The sequence below is a fragment of the Thermobia domestica genome, chromosome 3 (genome assembly GCF_964235325.1).
Source record: "Thermobia domestica chromosome 3, izTheDome1.hap1.1, whole genome shotgun sequence".
Classification (NCBI taxonomy): Eukaryota; Metazoa; Arthropoda; class Insecta; order Zygentoma; family Lepismatidae; genus Thermobia; species Thermobia domestica.
In genome coordinates, this window is record NC_137456.1 from 247832400 (window position 1) to 247850447 (window position 18048).

Here is an 18048-nt window from a genome sequence, read left to right on the forward strand (position 1 = left end):
GATTTCAAATGCAGCATTCATCTCAAACTTTTAATTATAAATAATGGTAAGAAGATCTATATCCTCACCAATTAATATTTCCAGCAAGACTACCGCTGGAAATAAATATTGCAGTATTATATTGTAGTAATTACTTAATTCTTACGGTACTTAATTTAACGCTTGTTACATCATTCACAAAATGTGTAATTACGAACGTACATGTATTTATTTCTGTTGGCGACTTGCGCTCCGTTGATAACTCCTCACGCTCTCCAGGTTGGGAACCACGGCTTTCATAAAAACGCTTTGTCTATTAACCAATACTACGTTGCGCAAAATTGTGTAAGAAATCACGTTAAGTTATATTGATGTAATAAATTCAGAACGTGATATTTTACTGAGGTTCGTATCTTTTTAATACAGTTATGAATAATGAAAAAACATTTTTGGATATAATACTTCTCATTGATGCTAAGAAATTTTATACAATTGAAGCGTACAAGTGAAAAACACGCCAAGTCCAAATTAAATGAATTTGAGATATTTGTCCCTTCAGACAGCTAAAGGCGGCATCTTACCAATAGTGCGAAATTAACAGCTTGATCCCATTTCCCTAAAAGATTTATAAAAAAAAAAAAAAAAAAAAAAAAAAAAAAAAAAAAAAAAAAAAAAGGAAGAACCCGGTTTGTCCATGCTTTAAAAGAGCTCTCCTGAAAAATTTACAAAAATGTGACTTGGCGTGTTTTTCCCCTCTACCCTTCAATTTTAATCCCTTTTAAGGTAATTCTTAAGCCAAATTCGGGTTTTGGTTAAAATTCTGGTAAACATGTATTGAAAGAATACAAAAAACAAATATGCTTATGCATTTTTTATTTTCTTACTCAACTGGTAACGAAACTGACAAGCAGGAAGCATTCAAGAACTACCTATTCCTATGCTTGCTTCTAAAAAAAGAACACATTTTTGCTTTTTCTTTATTTAAAATTAAAAAGTTGCCCTTATCAACCACAATAAATTTAAATTGTCTAAAAATATAATGCCCAATTTTTCAAAATATTTTATCAATGAAATAGGAAGACAAGACTTGGACACTTCCTGAATGTCGTAAATGCGTACATGTTTCTGTTCTTCCTGTTTGTTAGTAGATTACACGTCTGGGTATCACCGAATCCAACTGCAAATATCTCGAAGTGCCGTCAACGTTATGAACAAAATTTATTTATGCTTACAAAACAAATAACCAGAACCAACTTCTTATGATTTCTATCACTAAAACATCTACATATACCCAGACAGTTAAAAAAAAAAAAATGTATGTATTACGCAGCACTTCTCAACAGTGCTCAGTCACTATACATTCAAAAACATACCAATGAGTGCTGTGACCTGACAATGCACCAAATAAACCTCTTGCAATCTAAACACATCTCGATACTCAAAAATTCAAACCGATGTAAACACTTAACACTATGCACCTCAGCACCATGTATAGTAAATGCTGTCGAACACAATGTGGAGGTTTAATATTACTCTTGTACTCTTTAAGGACACGAGGTTATTTGTACAAGTTCCACCAGGGAAACAATACTGATTTAATTCTACGAAAGGACCACAATCATTCTGTTCCAAGATTTACAACATAGGAATGTTTAAAAAATTATAACTCAAATAAATGCACATTTTCCTTTTATTATGCTTTAACATATTTTGTCTCTCGAATGTGGCCCTTGTTTAACAATCACATCTATTTAGACATTTACGGTGCTATCTTTATGGGTGCACTTTTCAACGAAAACTAATGCCTTAAAACTTGGTCCCACTAAGAACACACACTCATAATACAGATGACTGAACAATTTAAATAAGAGTTGAAAGATGAAAAGTTCCATTTCATATTTTTACAGATTTGTTTAAGCCTTGGCCTCAGCATCGCCATTAGCTTGAGCCTCCGCTTCAGATGGCTTCTCCTCCAGCTTTGCTTTCTTTTCAGGACTTACGCCCTCTGGAGGTGTGTCTTCAGTGGCATTACCACCTTCCGATTTCCTCTTAGTGGCGGGGGTTTCATTTTCTGAAAAGAAATCAAATGCAAATTTGTATTAATTTAAGCCGAACCTTCAGCATTAACCTATAATGAACAATTACTAATTGACAAGAGGCTGCAGTAACAGTAAATTACTACACCACAGGACGTCCAAGTTAGACACTGCGAATAGTTCATAGAGACACTCCTCAGCTCTTCGAGAGCGCATCTAAAGAATACTTGTTGCTACATAAAAAATATATGAAATTCTCTGTCCATCTTGTGATAAGTTCATAGTTCAATATTGATTTCCCTCTCCCCTAATTTAATACTTAATTCTAAAAGATCACAAGACCTCCATAATTCACATCATTCAATTAGCGGTCTTCAATCGCGAATCAATCAGCAAACTGATGTAAATATACGCTGACATATTTTAACCTGAAACACATCACTCAAGAATCTGTTGTGTAATGTGACAAGATATGTGAATGACTATGAAATAACTGGATTCTGGATCAGAGAATACGGGAAGGTTGAATTTTACGGAATATCAAAAATTGGTTCAGTTTTATTCAACTAAAACCTTACTACAAAGGAAATACCTTATGGGTAAACAATCTATATACATTACACCATCGTCAGTTAACTGAGTGATTCGCAGTTCAAGACCGCTAAGTGAATGATAAGTTCAAGATCTATTGAATATTTGTTATTTGCGATCTTACGCGTAGAAGCATATATTAAACTTTTCATAATTTAAAAACGAAAAAAAAAAAAAAAAAACGAAATCTTAGTATGGAATTACAAACTCACCATGTTTACTGTGAAAAACTGGCAAGTACAGAATCATCACACATTTCTTCTAGATAGCAACAAATTTTCTTTAGGTGCACTTATGAAGAGATTAGGAATCCTGCACTGTTCGCAAATCGTGTGTCTGTCTTGTTGCGAAATGTGAGAATTTTATTTACTGTACAGCAAACACATTTCCTACCCCATGTGTTCTTAAATAGCAAACAAAACTGATGCACTGTCAACTTAAATGCTACTGATCACAATCTATGTATTTAAATACATGACGCAGTATTTACTTACTGCAATAATATATCACCATTTGTACCAAATCATGCTTATTTCAACATTTGCGAGACGCAGACTTTCATTTCAAGTTTGGATAATACATTAATTGCGAGAAACGTCATCCGGGAAAATTATCTATCAGAGAATATGCTACAATATACAATTTATATGGCATTCAGCTATATAACCAGTTAGGAAATAAATGATCATGGCAGGGTGAATAGTGGAACGAGGTTGTGGGAAGAAACGAGTACTGAGAAAACAAATGGGCACGATGTTGTCCACCACACTCACTCGGACGGAGATCGAAGCAGGGACCCCACGCACCAGATAAGCACTACCACTCAGAATCTACTCCCCTCCCACGTGACAATATTCACTTCTTAAGATGAATAAAAGTTGAAGTATGAAAACAAGTTTCTATTTTTCTAACATTTTGTTGGAGCGAAATTCAAGAGACAATTCGAAACCTTGGCTAAAAACAAATTGTATCAATAACCAGAGAAATACGCGTAATGGTTACTTATTTCGTATTATCTATTGTAGAGAGCAATTCGAGAATTAACATGGCGGCACGATGACACACTGAGCTCTGAAGCACATCCTTACTTGAAATCAATTGAGTTCCCCAACTCCGAAACTTTTCTTGTCTACCAGTTATTTGTTCTTTATTGCTTTGCTTACCAGACGTAGAAATTTAGATAGTAAAAAATTTCTCTTGGAGTGCTATACAGTAGAAATTTCTATCAGGAACTGGGAAACTCAATATCTTCTCTTATCACCACTTTATATGTAGTTTATTTACAACTCATCCGACGCTAAAACAAATGGGAGTTTTTGAACACTTAAGTGTTGGCAAGTTTCGTATAGAATTAGGCGAATTATTCTCTTGGTCTTGTTATAGCTTGTCCTCGGTCGAAGTGTCGAAATCCATCTCACGAGTTTGATTCGCTCCCTACAAAACACCCTGGAAAGATTGGGAAAACGTGCTCCCATCTGTTGGTGATTGTTCACGCTTCCTTAATTGAGCAGTAATTTACAAAATGAAATTAATTTTTTCAGCTTTAAATCACTATGCCGTCGAGGCTAAAGCAGCCAACAACGTTTAGAATGAGTGAAATAGTGGAATGAAAAAAAAGTGGAAGAACCCTGAGAAGCCCACGTAGATGATGATCTTCCACCATCAACTCCATTTGGCGCGAGATAGGACCCAGCCCCTAAGAACCCCACAAACTCAAAGTAAATCGTCTACAAACGAACCACAGCGGCCCCATACCAAAACTTAATAAATGGGGATATCGTGCATTCAATTGTGAATCACTACATGAAGAACTCCGCTGAAACCTCGGTGCACTTATCCTCTTCAATTTGACACTAACTTAAAGCAATAGTACTCATTTCGTCCCAGGTTCAATTCCCGACAGTTACATCCTGAGAGTTCAAAAGGGTTTTCAGGCAAGACATCCTGAGGTTTTCCTCACTCACACAAATGTCGTGATAATGGTACCTCAAATAATGGCCACTTCCTTCCTACCGAACTTCTCTGGGTAGTGCGATCGTCGAGGATCGTCATATGTGACGGGCTAACATAGCTATAGATGTTGAAAACCCAGAAATCTAATCCTTAAATCTAAACGAGCCACTGTCGCTATTTACAAAGGACTTTCACACAATTTTCTAATTGCATTTTCCACTACAGCTTTTGGTCATAGCGTGCTCACCCTTGTCAAATATCAAACTAAGTCTTTTCGTGCAGAAGTGATCATATGTCGACTACAAGAATTTATCAACACACCTCATTTTTTTCAGAAAACTCCCTTTACGGGAAAGAAATTATATCTACACATGACCTTTTATGTTTCGTGGTCAAATTGAAGGCCAATTTTGATATAGAACCACTGCCAGGGGACCAACTCGTACTTCCATGGTTTTATATTTCTTTTGAACTCCGCTGAAACAACAAAACTTGGTGCATCGTGTATAAAATCTGCAGAATCGTAAACATCAACCAAGCATTAAGCCCCTGTGAACACTGAAAATGAAGGCAAATTTTCCATGCAATTTCCTTTAGATTGAATATCATACAAGGTAATAAATAAGTATGATCTATTTGTCTAAAACAGATTGTGCGAACTTCATAAAGCACAGTACCTTTGCAAAAGATGTTAACAAAGTTAAATGTATTTTCAAAAATGTCCACACTGTGAATCAATTTAACTACCCCCAATTACGTAAACTGCGCTCCAGACTTCATGCCAGTAAGATTTGGAACGGTCTTTTTGAATAGAAACATTTATAGTATTCTCGTAACATGTGACCTACTACCCTGCATTTACTGTTGGTTATATAAACAGAACATTGCAAATATAGAAACAAGAGGAACAAACGAACATTGATGCTTTAAGCAATATTGAAATGTATACTATAAAATTGAAAGTGACTATTAAATTAAATTCAGCCAGGCAGCTTGGGGGAGATATATAAAAATGATTGAAAATTACCCTTATCAGTGTCACTTGCAATGTCGTGCCTCGCAGCATGGGGAAGAAGGATATATATATCCTTCCGTATTATACATGATAAATTTCCGTATTATGCATCATCTGACATATATATATAAATGATCGAAATTGAACGATATAAGTGTCGAATTCATAGTTTTCGGGATCGCCGAAATGAACAATTACCTTCTAATGCTGTGCCCCATAACATGGGGAGGAGTGGGGGAGATACATAAAAATCATTGAAAATGACATATTAGAGCTGAATCCATAGTTTCCGGGGTTGCTGTGATAAACAGTGACACTTCCGATGTCCTTTAAATCTAAATTCAGCTACGCAACATGGGGAGGAGGAGAGGTGAGAAGTATAAAAATCATCGAAAACTGAGAGCGCTATAGGTAATAGTAAAATGTGACTAACGGAACACCTTAATTTAACCCAGAGGAGCTGGAAATTAATGCTAGTATTTTATAAGATAAAAACGTGTTGTAACACGTTACCTCGTAGATTAAAAATAGATATAGCATTATGGACCTAATTTAACCTTTCGAGCTCTATAGACCAAATTATTAGCTAATCACAAAAGCAGTATTACTAAGTCAGGCTGTCTGGAACCTGAAACCAGGACCCCTCAGGGGTCGCGAGAGAATTACAAGGTAATAGGAAGAGTAGAAAAAGAAATGTACTCAAAGTCTAGTAGCAGGGAAAAAAATGAATTTCTTAATTTGGCACGACATACTTTTATGTCTATATTCATTGTGAAGTACGGCAAATATTACGGAACTTTTACCAAAATTGACTGAGAAACGACCACAAATGGCAAATGACAATGTCATTCTCAACATAGACAATGCACCACCAAATCGTGTTAATATGACCCCATTATTGAACGATCACAGTAATGAACTTCCGGTTGTTCACAAATTTAAAGGATTATCCTTGTGGACGCCATTTTGCCAGTAGATCATACCTGGGAAGTGTTACTTTCAAATATTTGAAACAACTCCCCAAAAATTACTATGCCACATGTTACACAAAATGAAGGGAGCGATGGCAATTGTGTATCAATAAAGAGGGAGATCTTGTTATCAAACAAATTATTTCCCTGCATTTCCTTGTCCTTAGAAATTAGAACGAAACGGTTGCTACTTTTAGTATGGACCTTGTACTTAACACATATTTATGTAACGCTTTTTCTCTTCTATAGTTCAGCATACCCTAAAATTCAAACAAATAATCTGATAAATTTCCGTATTATGCATCATGACATCCGTTATCATGATACTTCGACCATCTTCTCTAAGATATTCAGTACATACAGTAGACAGTTATTATTAACACCTTTAGAAACTATATAGGTACCTGTTGCTTCACCGTTTTCCGCTGCCTTCTCCTTTGCCTCAGTTGTTCCGTTTTCCTTTGGTGCATCACCATTCTCTACTTTTTTCGTTTCACTCTTTGCTTCCTCTTTCTTTTCAACCTCCTTCTCTGGGGTTGCGGGAGTAGTTTCCCTGAAAAACAAATTTTAATTAGTGTGCTTTTCGGCAACATTAGGAAAATGCAACACCACAATCTCTCAAAAGCTATATAGCCTATATTGTTTGCACTTTTCTCCAAATACTGAAGAAAACTTATTAAATAAAAGTAATTTACATTTTATTGCAAAGCATGGAATTTGCTAGGTCAAAATATGATCGGCAATTGTCAAAGTAAAGGCTAAATGCCTATCGCCAGATTAAATGTTTAGAAGCGAATGCGACTGGAAATATAGTACTCTGCTTTATTGCACTAAAACTGTAAACCTGACACTGAAAGGTACTAATTAAAAAAAAAAATACTAAAATTGATAATAAATCCATAATAATCTACTCATACAAAGGAATAATCAAGAACATTCCAGAAAGCATCTCTCACTAAAAAAATCAGTACGTCCGAGGTAGACTTGTAACCACCGACACAACCTTCGTACACAAATTACAAGTGGTCTGGCCTAGATAAAGACAGTCAGGGAACAAAATTTAGATCTGAATCCAGAAAGCAGATTAGAAAGTGTCATTTTTCTAGGCGAAGTATCGCCCAACGCCTATCGCTCAACTGAAATATCTGGCTACCTGTTGCGATGTAGCAACGAGAAATTCCGAACCCCTGCAGAAAGTGGAAGAGGAACCTTCCCTTATAAAGATGTTCAATTATGTGTATTTACTACAAAAATAGATAAGATATGCCTGTGTAACAAAGAGAAAAAAACATTAATAAAACCGAAGACTATACGTACGATAATATACGTAAAACATTAAATATTTCAGTCTATCGTTCCACGATTATGCTTGTTATGCTAAGGGAGACAGATGATTTAGATAAGTAAATGAAGGAATTGGAAGGAAAAAGGTAGGAGGAAACTAATACCCGAGAAACCAAGCGGACACGATACTGTCACAAGCTTACTTGACTGGGGATTTAAACAAAAACCCTATGCACCCGAGGTAAGTGCTCTACCACAGCCACCGTAACCCCTCACGAAACGATTGGCTTTTGTAATATAAATACCTTACTGTCAGCTGCAACACACGGTATGTTCTGAACAGGCCGTTAAATTACAAAGCGATGATTATTAGAAAGATATTCACCGCTCTAATGAAATTTATTCCATCAGCTCTTGGGCAGAATAAAGTATTCAATATGTCTAACCTCCATGTCTTTTACGTCACACGAAAATCACTATTCAGTCTAATCTTGAGAAGAGAGAGAGAAACAGGTTTTAAGTTCCTTACTTCAACACAGCCGATATTGAAAGAAACACCAATGCATTTTGTTAGTAAAAGCTGTGATATTTAATGCCACGTACGACGATGTAAAAAAAAGTGAAATGTGAGTGCGTCTGTGACGTCTCACATGGTTTTGTGGTAATGGACAAAGGTTGACTAAATAATTGTTGTATTTTTTTTTTTTTTTTTTTGGTGGATTTAAATTAAGGAAAACAGGGTGGCAGCAAGGTTTTACGCCAGAAACCACGGTGTTTCTACAAGAAATTTTCTTTCACGTGAACTTCATTATTGGATAATGCAGAAACTGCTTTATATTAACAATAGAACATTTAAAACAATGAATCGAAACTCCAAAACAGGGTGCTAATATCTCTGAACACATTCAGTTTCCCCAACCTGTAAAATACTAATTTGGTAGTCTTCAATTGCAAGATTACCTAAATAAAAAGAATGGAAAAAGACAGCACTTCTAATAATATTGTAGATAAAACAGACTTTCGAACAGATCACGAGAATTTATGGTCCTGTTGCATAGAAAAGTTGCGTTGCGAACACAAACATAAGTTCACCGCAACGCGATGTCGATAGTATTTGTTTTAAAGAGTTTCATACTTTCTAATCACAGGATAGTAACAGGTAAGTTGTACGAAGCCATATTCGAGACCATGATCTATGCATAAGGTAAGCATCAACAAACTGGCTGCATTTAACCTTACGTTGCAAGCCTTGTTACATGTATTGTCAGTATGTTCACTTCATCTTTCGCGTATAATCTGCTCTAGTCATGCTTTCAAAACCTCAGACACGGTGGCTCTGAGGAAGGGCGCTAACTTCTAGCCCGTAGTCCCTGGTTCGTTTCCAGGACAAGTTTGTTGTGGAAAACAGTACCGCAGGCATTCTCGGGATACTCCCACATTCCTATTCCATAATCCACTTGCTTTTATCATCAGTCTGATTTAGCCTATTACAAAGCACCTATCCACAACAGGCCTATAATACTTTCCAGCAGTAAAGAATTGGGGGTGGGACTGAATGAGCATCCAACGAGAATAAATTTTATCTTCCAACGGATGGTCGAACCCGGACCGCCTGACTTACTGATAAGGGTGCTTTACACACTAAGCCACCACAATTTCCATACAGTGAAAATATAACAAAACCAAATGAAGTAACGAAATCCTACAGGACCTATTTTCAAAATAATAAGAATAATTACATACGTATATATAAATGTTCAACACTGGAGAAATATCTCGGGTGGCCGTGCACAGGGTATTGAGCGAAACAGTGTTGAAAAAACCAGTTATTTCGAAAAGAAAAACAGGACTTTCTTGTTGAAATAGATTTGCTCTATTTATTCAATTATATATAAATAGAAATAAGTCAGTCTGGTCTTAACATCCACCTGCAACTATACTTATAAAGAACGGGACTTTCAGGATTGCATCCGAGAGAAATAGACCATCTGGACTCACGTGGGACACGATTACAAAGATGACTTAGCCACGGAAAAAATGAAATCTTTAAGATTTACGTCCCATGGCTATGCCAGCTAGGCTAAAGGAGAAGGCGATGAAAGAAATGGTGGAATGACGTGGGAAGAAACGAGAATTCCAAGAAAACCCATCATACGGTGATTGTCCACTGGGCGCGAGCTGGGATCGAACCAAGGATCCCATGCACCAGAGGTGAACGCTCTACCACAGCCACGGAAGAAACCTATGAAAATTCGTAGTACTGATCTTACATACTTGAATATTTCAAGAGACTTCAGAAGAGCAAGAAGATATCAAACTGCACAAGTGAAATGACTAGTCTACACACTATTAAATTGAAAAGAGTACGTAGTTAATCTAGTCCAAGTTAGTTCACCGAGATAGAAATACAGCGACTTAATTCAATTTGCGTATCAATAAAAAGCGGAGATAGTATGAGTTTGCTCTGGCTTTGAACCACTCGTACATATGCAGAAAATACTTTTGATATCAATAAGTCACATTCATGTTTCCTCGGTTTATAACGTACGAATGAGAAAAGACCTAGACGGTTCGAGATGTGAGGAGGGTATTTCAGTGTGAAGTTCACGCAATTTCTGGCAACTTTTGCTTTACTTTGTAAATTAAACCATCCAAACTTGAAGAGAAAAAATTAGTTTATGGAAAAACTGAATCGAAAGTGTAAGCATAATTTTATTAGCTTCTTTGTGCTAAAGCCAAAAATTAATAAACTGTTAAATACATGAATATTGCAAGCGACAAAGTAAACATAATTGCATCTTGAAATACTTCAGAATAAGTTTGTCAGAAGCTTGAATATAACATCCACCTACACACACGTATTGAGAAATGTTCTTTCCAGTGGGGTTTCTTACACGTAACATTTCTTGAAACAGCACCTGAGATATTTTATCAGAGAATACGAAATCTTATATAAAACGTCCAGCAGATGGCTGTAGTGCTCAGCAACTACTGCACTAACGCCATCTAGTAGCCATTACCGAAACCGCTTTATTACCAGCGTCAGATGACGCAAGTACTTACGAGGTAGACTAATACAATCATGTGAAAGAGAAAAATCCCATTTCGTGGAATTTTAAACATTACTGCTTACAAAAGGGATAAAAGGGAATTTTGCGGAAATCTGCAAAAAATGTGGGATTTCTAATATCCATCTAATCTTCACCTGTATCATACAGTACGTACATAAACACTAACAAAATTCTGTACGAATGAGTAGTAGACATAATGGGACAAAAACGTGAAGCCGAGCTATAACTTCTTTCAAATTATTTCTTTTGTTGGTTATCTCGGAAAGTGCATGCAAATGCCCAATAGGACTGTGGGATGACGTAATAGTCGTATTCTCCAAAATCAAGAGCCAAGGAACAAAAATTTTGCTCTCCTATTTAAAAGAAAATATGATAACGAAAGAAACAAATGCAGCAAACTAATAAACAAGAAGCAATCAACTCCTAAACATGCCACACGACATATGGAAAACTTACGTTCTTGCATCAATACGTTCAGTAGAAGGTGGTAGCACAAGGGCGTGATGGAGAAACTGCATTTCCCACAACAAAATATGCCATAAGCTAATTTATAAATACGAAAGATGGAAATTTACGCACACATCACGCACATATTGAGCAACTAACATACTTTGGCTTCACATACAATAATTTACTTGTAACCAGTGTACAAAGCGCGGGAATTTCGAAAGCAAAATAGGACATCTAGCCTCTTAACGTAAGATTTTCTAAGGTCTTAGGTTGATATTACTGGACTAGTCACGCCTTGAACCCTTCACATATCTAACATGGAAAAAATATTATCTAAATCTTCTGTCTTCAAACCCCCAAGAAAATTATACCTTAATATTCACGTCACGGGTCTGTCTTAAAAATTATATATAACATACTATTTTAAAGCTGAAATTAAGGGCACCTTAAAAAATGAAAGTGGTGCTAATTAGAGTTTGCCGAGAAAATGCAAACTGAGATGGAAAACTACATTAAGTCATCCAAAAACTTTACTACCACGGTTAATTTAGTTCCTCTATTATTTAATTAAAAACAGAAGATAACAACTTCGCACAAATTTAGAAAGTAATATGAAATTCTGCAGTAAAGTGTGTTAGACTATGACCAGGAAATATACTAAGGTATGACGTAGACAAGAAAGTACGGCACCCTTCGAAAAAGAAAAAAGTATTCCAACGATATACGCCATTTCATAGCACCTAGATACTAAAAAATTTTTCGGATATCCGTTCGTCCATCTCGAAGGAATTTGCCGAAAACTGGTGCAACAATACTGTTTCGACAATTTATATCAGTACTTCATCGGGTTGGGTTGAATTTGAAGTTCGCGTCCCGTACAGCAGCGAGGCTGTGAGAGACGTGAACTACAGCTGAACGTGGGATCCGAACTATGAGGTCTTTCCGGAAGTCGAACCCGCGTCTTCCAAGCCAAAGGCGCGTATACTAAATATACAACCTACAGATAGTTGAAACATTGCACTATCATTTGGGCTGCTAATCTCTATTATCCAATTATGATTCCAATTATCGGCTGCCCGTTGGCCGGCCTCGAGATTCATGAATCATAACAATGAAAACGAAAAATAATAAGTACAAATAAAACACTATCCAATATCACAACTAAATTCGAATTAATTATCGCACTAGATAGGTGATGGGCAAACTTTTTTTCTTTAGAAAACAAGTCAATTCCTTCTATAGTTCATGAAGGTTAGCATTCGGACCTATCCCATCCTCCTTGAACGAGTCAACGAACGGAAAATATGCGACCGTAAAACGGAACATTTGCTAAGAATTGTAGTGATGAGACCTTGAAACTGAGGGACAGATAAACTCGTCAAAGATGTCGGAAAAAAATCACTAGGCCAAATATCGAATACTGCAAACTGAAACGCAACGTCTGTCTTGTGATGACGCAAACGTAAGTAACATGTCAGACCAAGAGTATCTTCTCTTCTCGGGACAACGTTGTCAGATCCACTCCAGCTGGTACTACCAATCTACAGGGTCGACTAAACGGAATGGTATGCATAGGCCTACCACGAGTGTTAATCCTCACTCTAATGTGATCGCAAAGTATGATCTACCTCCATATGATTATCATTTAATGTAATAAACAAATGCCTAGGTAGGCAGGTCATGTAGCCAGAATGGAAGAAAGTAGAAACGCTTTCCAAGTTTTGACTCGAAGACCAATCGGAAAACGACCATTAGGAAGCCCTAGGCGCAGATGGGAGGACAATATTAAGATAAATCTTGCAGAGATAGGAATACAAAGTAGAAACTGGATGCAATTAGCTAAGGATAGAAGTCAGTGGAGCTAAGGATAGAAGTTAGCGCTTTTGTGAACGCGGCACTGAACCTACGGGTTCCATAGGCCATAGTAATAAACAACACTTCCTAAATTCCTCTTTACAATAGTGCTGGAGCCAGTACTGATTTAAGACCCTGTTCTGACTGTCGGGACTTTTAAGTCCCACTTTCTTTGCTCATCCATTATTTCTCCCATGTGCGTTATGTCGAAGCCTGTCCGCGTGACTGGATATTCCAGTTCCCTTTCCCCTCAGCATTGTTGAGTAACAATGGAAGCAAAATTTACATAGTCTAATATCCTGTTATAATTTACTATATCAAATTGTAATAACAAAAATATAATTCAGTCGGAAAATAGTCAAGTGTGAAAATTCCTACAATCCGTAAGGAAACTATTTCAAGCGTTCACCTCTGGTGCATGCGATCACTGAATCAATCCCAGCTTCTGCCAAGTGGGCTTCGTGGTGGACAAACACCGCATGTGAGGGTTTCTCGATCTCTCCCACTCCACTTTTATACAGCCTTGTATAATCCTGACAAAAAAGCTATCTAATGACACTTGCATATATGCCAATGTCCGGCTGTAGTTATTCAATTATTCATGGTAACTTCTTCGTGATTAAAGCGTGAGCGTACGCGCCTTTGGCGTGGGAGACCCGGGTTCAATTTCCGACGGGATCGCATGTGGTTAGATTCCACGCCTCATAGCCTCACTGCTGAAAGGAATGTTACACCCAAAAAAGCAACTCAATTCCATTTTCAAGGATCTAAGTTTCACAAAAATAAATAAGTCGTCCTCTACTAAAGGATTAGAACGATACATGGAGCTATTTATTGTATAGGTTCCTATGAATGTTCTGCACAAAGTGCACTCTTACCGAGGAGAGTCAACATTTAATTCGAAACAACACATTGTATTGGGAAAATAACTCAGATGAATGAAAGAACACGTCGACTATTAGCAAGCAAGTAATGTCAAATACTATTTGCAAGCCTCCCCCTAATCATGTACGTAAAAACACTCAAACTACACATCTTTCGCGTCAAAAAAAAAAACTAATCTTATGAAAACTACCACATTACTGACGGGCGCGAACGAACACTGGAAGGATCGTTCTGGTGATTATTCCATTGTGGTACGTTGAGAGCAAATTTGGCCACGTTATGTCCTTCCCAGTAGAGACTCCGTACAAAATTTGGTCGATTGACCGAAGCAGAGCTCCACGCACAGAGTGCACAGGAGTTGGGGAAACAACCACGCTCCAAAGCTAAATCACTTCACTGTACAGTACATAGTAGGTAAGCAGACCTCAAACCTAAAAAGGTTGGCCACTCCTGGTTTACAGCAGTAAGTAGGAAGTTTAGTCATAACAGCTGCCATAACCAGTTTGCAAACAACGACTTATCAAAGTTTATCATCCCTAATTGTAATGTTTCCGTAGACACATTTATTTAAAAAAAAAAATAAATAAATAAAACAAAAAACAAAAAGGTCAGAGCTAGATAACGACCATTAAGTTTATGAAAATGTAACGAAAAAATCCAGATGATTCCTGGTTAAAAATCTGAAGATCCGGAAACACTTCCTGTCTGCCAGCTACGCATACAAAGAAAATCCCTCGAGACATATTAGAGAAGTCAACGGATCCAACGACCGCAACAATGCTAAGCACTACAGTTACTACCTGACAGGAATTCTAGTGTTACACTATTATAATTTATATCAATAAAAACAATCATGTTGTGATATGGATGTTCAGCAAAATGTAAAAAAGTTGGGTACAACTCAGTTGTGTCAAACAACGCCTCAATTACGTTACCGTATAGAAAATAAATCTTACGGCAAAGTTTGTATCGTTTGAAAGTAAATTTAGCTACGAATATCATACCGTTAATCTGTTCAAACAAACTTCACAAAAAATAAATATGCGTGTATAGGGGAAAAATTTATATAAACCAAGCGTAAAAAGCTGCTATTTAGATTATGAAAAATACTGAGCTTTTCAAATCATGAAATGAAATCAGTTTTTATGTCCCACGTTTATGCAGGCTAGGCTAAAGACAAATGAAATAGGGGAATGAAGTGGGAGGAAACTGGAGAACCCCGAGAAAATCCATGCACACATCCACTTGGCGTGGGATTACATCGAACCAAGGATCCCATGCACCAGAGATGAACGATTTATCACTGAGCCACCGCGGCCCGTATGTTCTGAAATAATGCGAAATGTGTAAGTTACCATGTGCAAAGAAACTAATTTCTCAGCTCTTGCATGAGAAAAACTGTATAGTTATTGTTAGTTTACTTAAATATAGAGAACGCAGAAGACAAAGTAGGAATACCTATTGAAATCCATACACTTCATAACGTAGATCTTATAATAATGTCCAAATTAAAAAAAAAAATGTCGCACTGACTTTTCAGTTAAGACTAAAACGTAACAGGAATAAATATTCATTTCATCACAGCTTCGAACAGTTGTAAATAAAAATACTAACTTCAACAATACTTTCAATACTATAATTCGAAAATAAATGTAAAGTCTACCTTCATGCTGTCACGCGGGATTTCAAGTACGAGAAATCAACCGGAAATCGAGTATCATACCCTACAAAAAAAAAAAAAAAAATCAAACGGGCGGCAACTGTAACGGTATAGCTATCACTTCATGCTTCCTCTTACATTAAGCCAAAAAGTATTTTTAAAAAATCGCGTGCACTAACTACTAGCAAAATATAAATGGTTTTAAAAACTGAAATCCTTGTGAAAAAACACATCATGCAATAGTCAAAAATCATTTGACGCGAAGAATCGAACTCTTGAGTGCTAAACCGCAGAGCATCCCAGAAACCTACATTATCTCGCTTAAAAAATATGATCATGAAAAACTAGTAGTAGTCGAACTCTTAGTGTAAAACCAGTACAGAACGTAAGTTCACATCAGCTGAGTAAACACTAATAAAATACAAAAAGCTCAAGTAAGTTTTCTCAATCTCTGACCAAAAGCAGTGCACATTATTTCAGTGTGTAAGGCATCTCAAAAGCGAGACGCGGCCGCTAACCTTACATAATTTCCCCTGCAAGTTAGCGCGAAAAAAGTTACACAAACACTTGTTTGAATCTGGACTACCATGCACGCTATCAATTGGCGCCAATTGCTCTTTCGTCGTCTGCAACAGAAAATTACTTTCATGTACCAAAACGGGTTTTGCCTGAGACAAGTGTGATTTTAAACACTTATTCTCCATAAACATGTATGCAATCATACAGTTGCTAACACATTACTTGTGAAGTACTTAGAAAAAAAGTACAAAAACTGAATGCTTGTTCCTAAGAGCCGGCATCAACAGACACAGCTGTATTTACCCAAGAATATTACGGAAACCTACAACCTGCGTTAAGTGTAAGTTTTTACGGATTGTAACAAATTTCCCATTTATCATAAATCGTAAAAAGAACAGGTACGAAACGAAATACCAGCAGAACACGCGTGCAACTTCCCCCGACAGCCATTTTGACTAGTCCCGCCAAATCAAAGTACCCAACTTAACTAACAAAATCTCTGAAAGTACGCTATATTTAAAAAGTGCAATCACTTACTTTGTTTCTGTAGCTGCGTCTGCCATTTTATTCACAAAAAACTAAACAAAATAACAACAATTATACACAAAAATGTCACTAAAGTTACGGACTGTCACTTTTCACGACCGGCACGGATCACAGCTCGACGGCAAGAGAGACACTTCGCAAGCAACACGCATGTGCCAGGTGACCTTCAATAGAGCTTTTTCCCGCGTTCGTCAGAGGTCTCTTCCGAAACTGCCAGTGATAGGCTGTAAAGAAAGCCATTGGGGGGAGAACAACAATATGAATCACAGAGATGCCAACCCCAGCATGGTTTACTCCGAATAACAGAAATTTTCTCTTGTATCAGGTTTTTTCCCTCCATATTTTAGGTAACCGATTGATTTATGTGTAATGGTCATGAGTAATATGTACAACAAAGGATGACAAATAAATTGAAATTATATTTTCTTAAAGTTAAAGGGCTATGTGTGATGTAACTGAAGAAAACACCACGACCACGTTCTTGATAAATAATAGATGTGTTAAACTGAGCTACAATTTTTCGGTTTTAGTTTCACTATTTAAAAGTTTAAATTTTGTTTCTGGAGTAAATTTCTTATATAAATTTCTCATTCTCAGCTTGTCTGCATCATAGGGTGGTCCAAAAATGAAACGCTCACATAAAATTGAACGATATATGTGCAAAGGCGTGAAATATATAAGTAAAATCTGTAGGCTTGAAATAGGACGTTGAACTATATGTTGAACAACTTTAAAATTAACTGTATCGTGGAACATCATTCAGAAAAAAATAACATTGTAGTGCACTTTCGAATAACAATGTACTCTTGAAAATACTTAACAATTGATGTTATGCTTTCTGTTACGCCCGCCTGTTCTATTCTAATCTAATTTCCGTTTGTTAATTGTTCTGGAAGGCTGAACCTAACCTCAAGAACCGAAAGATACAGTTGTGTTTGTCTTTCGTATGGGCAATCTTAAAGCTAAAGTAGTATTCTCATCGTGTTGTTGGAGCTAAGGACTATTACGTTTGTACTGGACCGTATGTACTCCCATTGGAAATAAAACCAGGCCTCCTTCATTGCTAAAGCATTATATTACATTTCTTAGTTTAACGTCCCACTTGTTATAGGTACGCCGAGGCTAAAGAAGGCAGTGATGATCATATGAATAAAATGATGGAAAGAAAGCGGAAGGAAACGGGGAAGCGTCAAGAAAATCCATGCTTTTCTCACCACAAAGCCCCCTTGATGCA

At 36.8% G+C, this 18048-nt stretch overlaps 1 protein-coding gene across 1 annotated transcript; it reads right to left on the reverse strand.

Annotated features, from left to right (window-relative positions):
* Nucleotides 1-835: 835 nt before the first annotated feature.
* On the reverse strand, nucleotides 836-16963 carry LOC145681006 (uncharacterized). Its single transcript, XM_081752272.1, has 3 exons — nucleotides 16806-16963; nucleotides 6950-7098; nucleotides 836-2050 (listed from the first exon to the last, which is right to left on the reverse strand). Exons 1-3 carry the CDS (start codon nucleotides 16829-16831, stop codon nucleotides 1893-1895), a joined length of 333 nt encoding a protein of 110 aa, XP_081608398.1. The 5' UTR covers nucleotides 16832-16963; the 3' UTR covers nucleotides 836-1892.
* Between the last annotated feature and the right edge of the window lie 1085 nt (nucleotides 16964-18048).

What these genes read in the sequence shown, in the direction of transcription:
- LOC145681006 (XM_081752272.1), bottom strand. Translation starts at nt 16,831, where the DNA reads ATGGCAGACGCAGCTACAGAAACAAA. An exon ending in GACGCAGCTACAGAAACAAA is followed by an intron (nt 7,099 to 16,805) that starts GTAAGTGATTGC and finishes TTTGTTTTTCAG; the next exon opens with GGAAACTACTCCCGCAACCC. An exon ending in GGAAAACGGTGAAGCAACAG is followed by an intron (nt 2,051 to 6,949) that starts GTACCTATATAG and finishes ATTTCTTTTCAG; the next exon opens with AAAATGAAACCCCCGCCACT.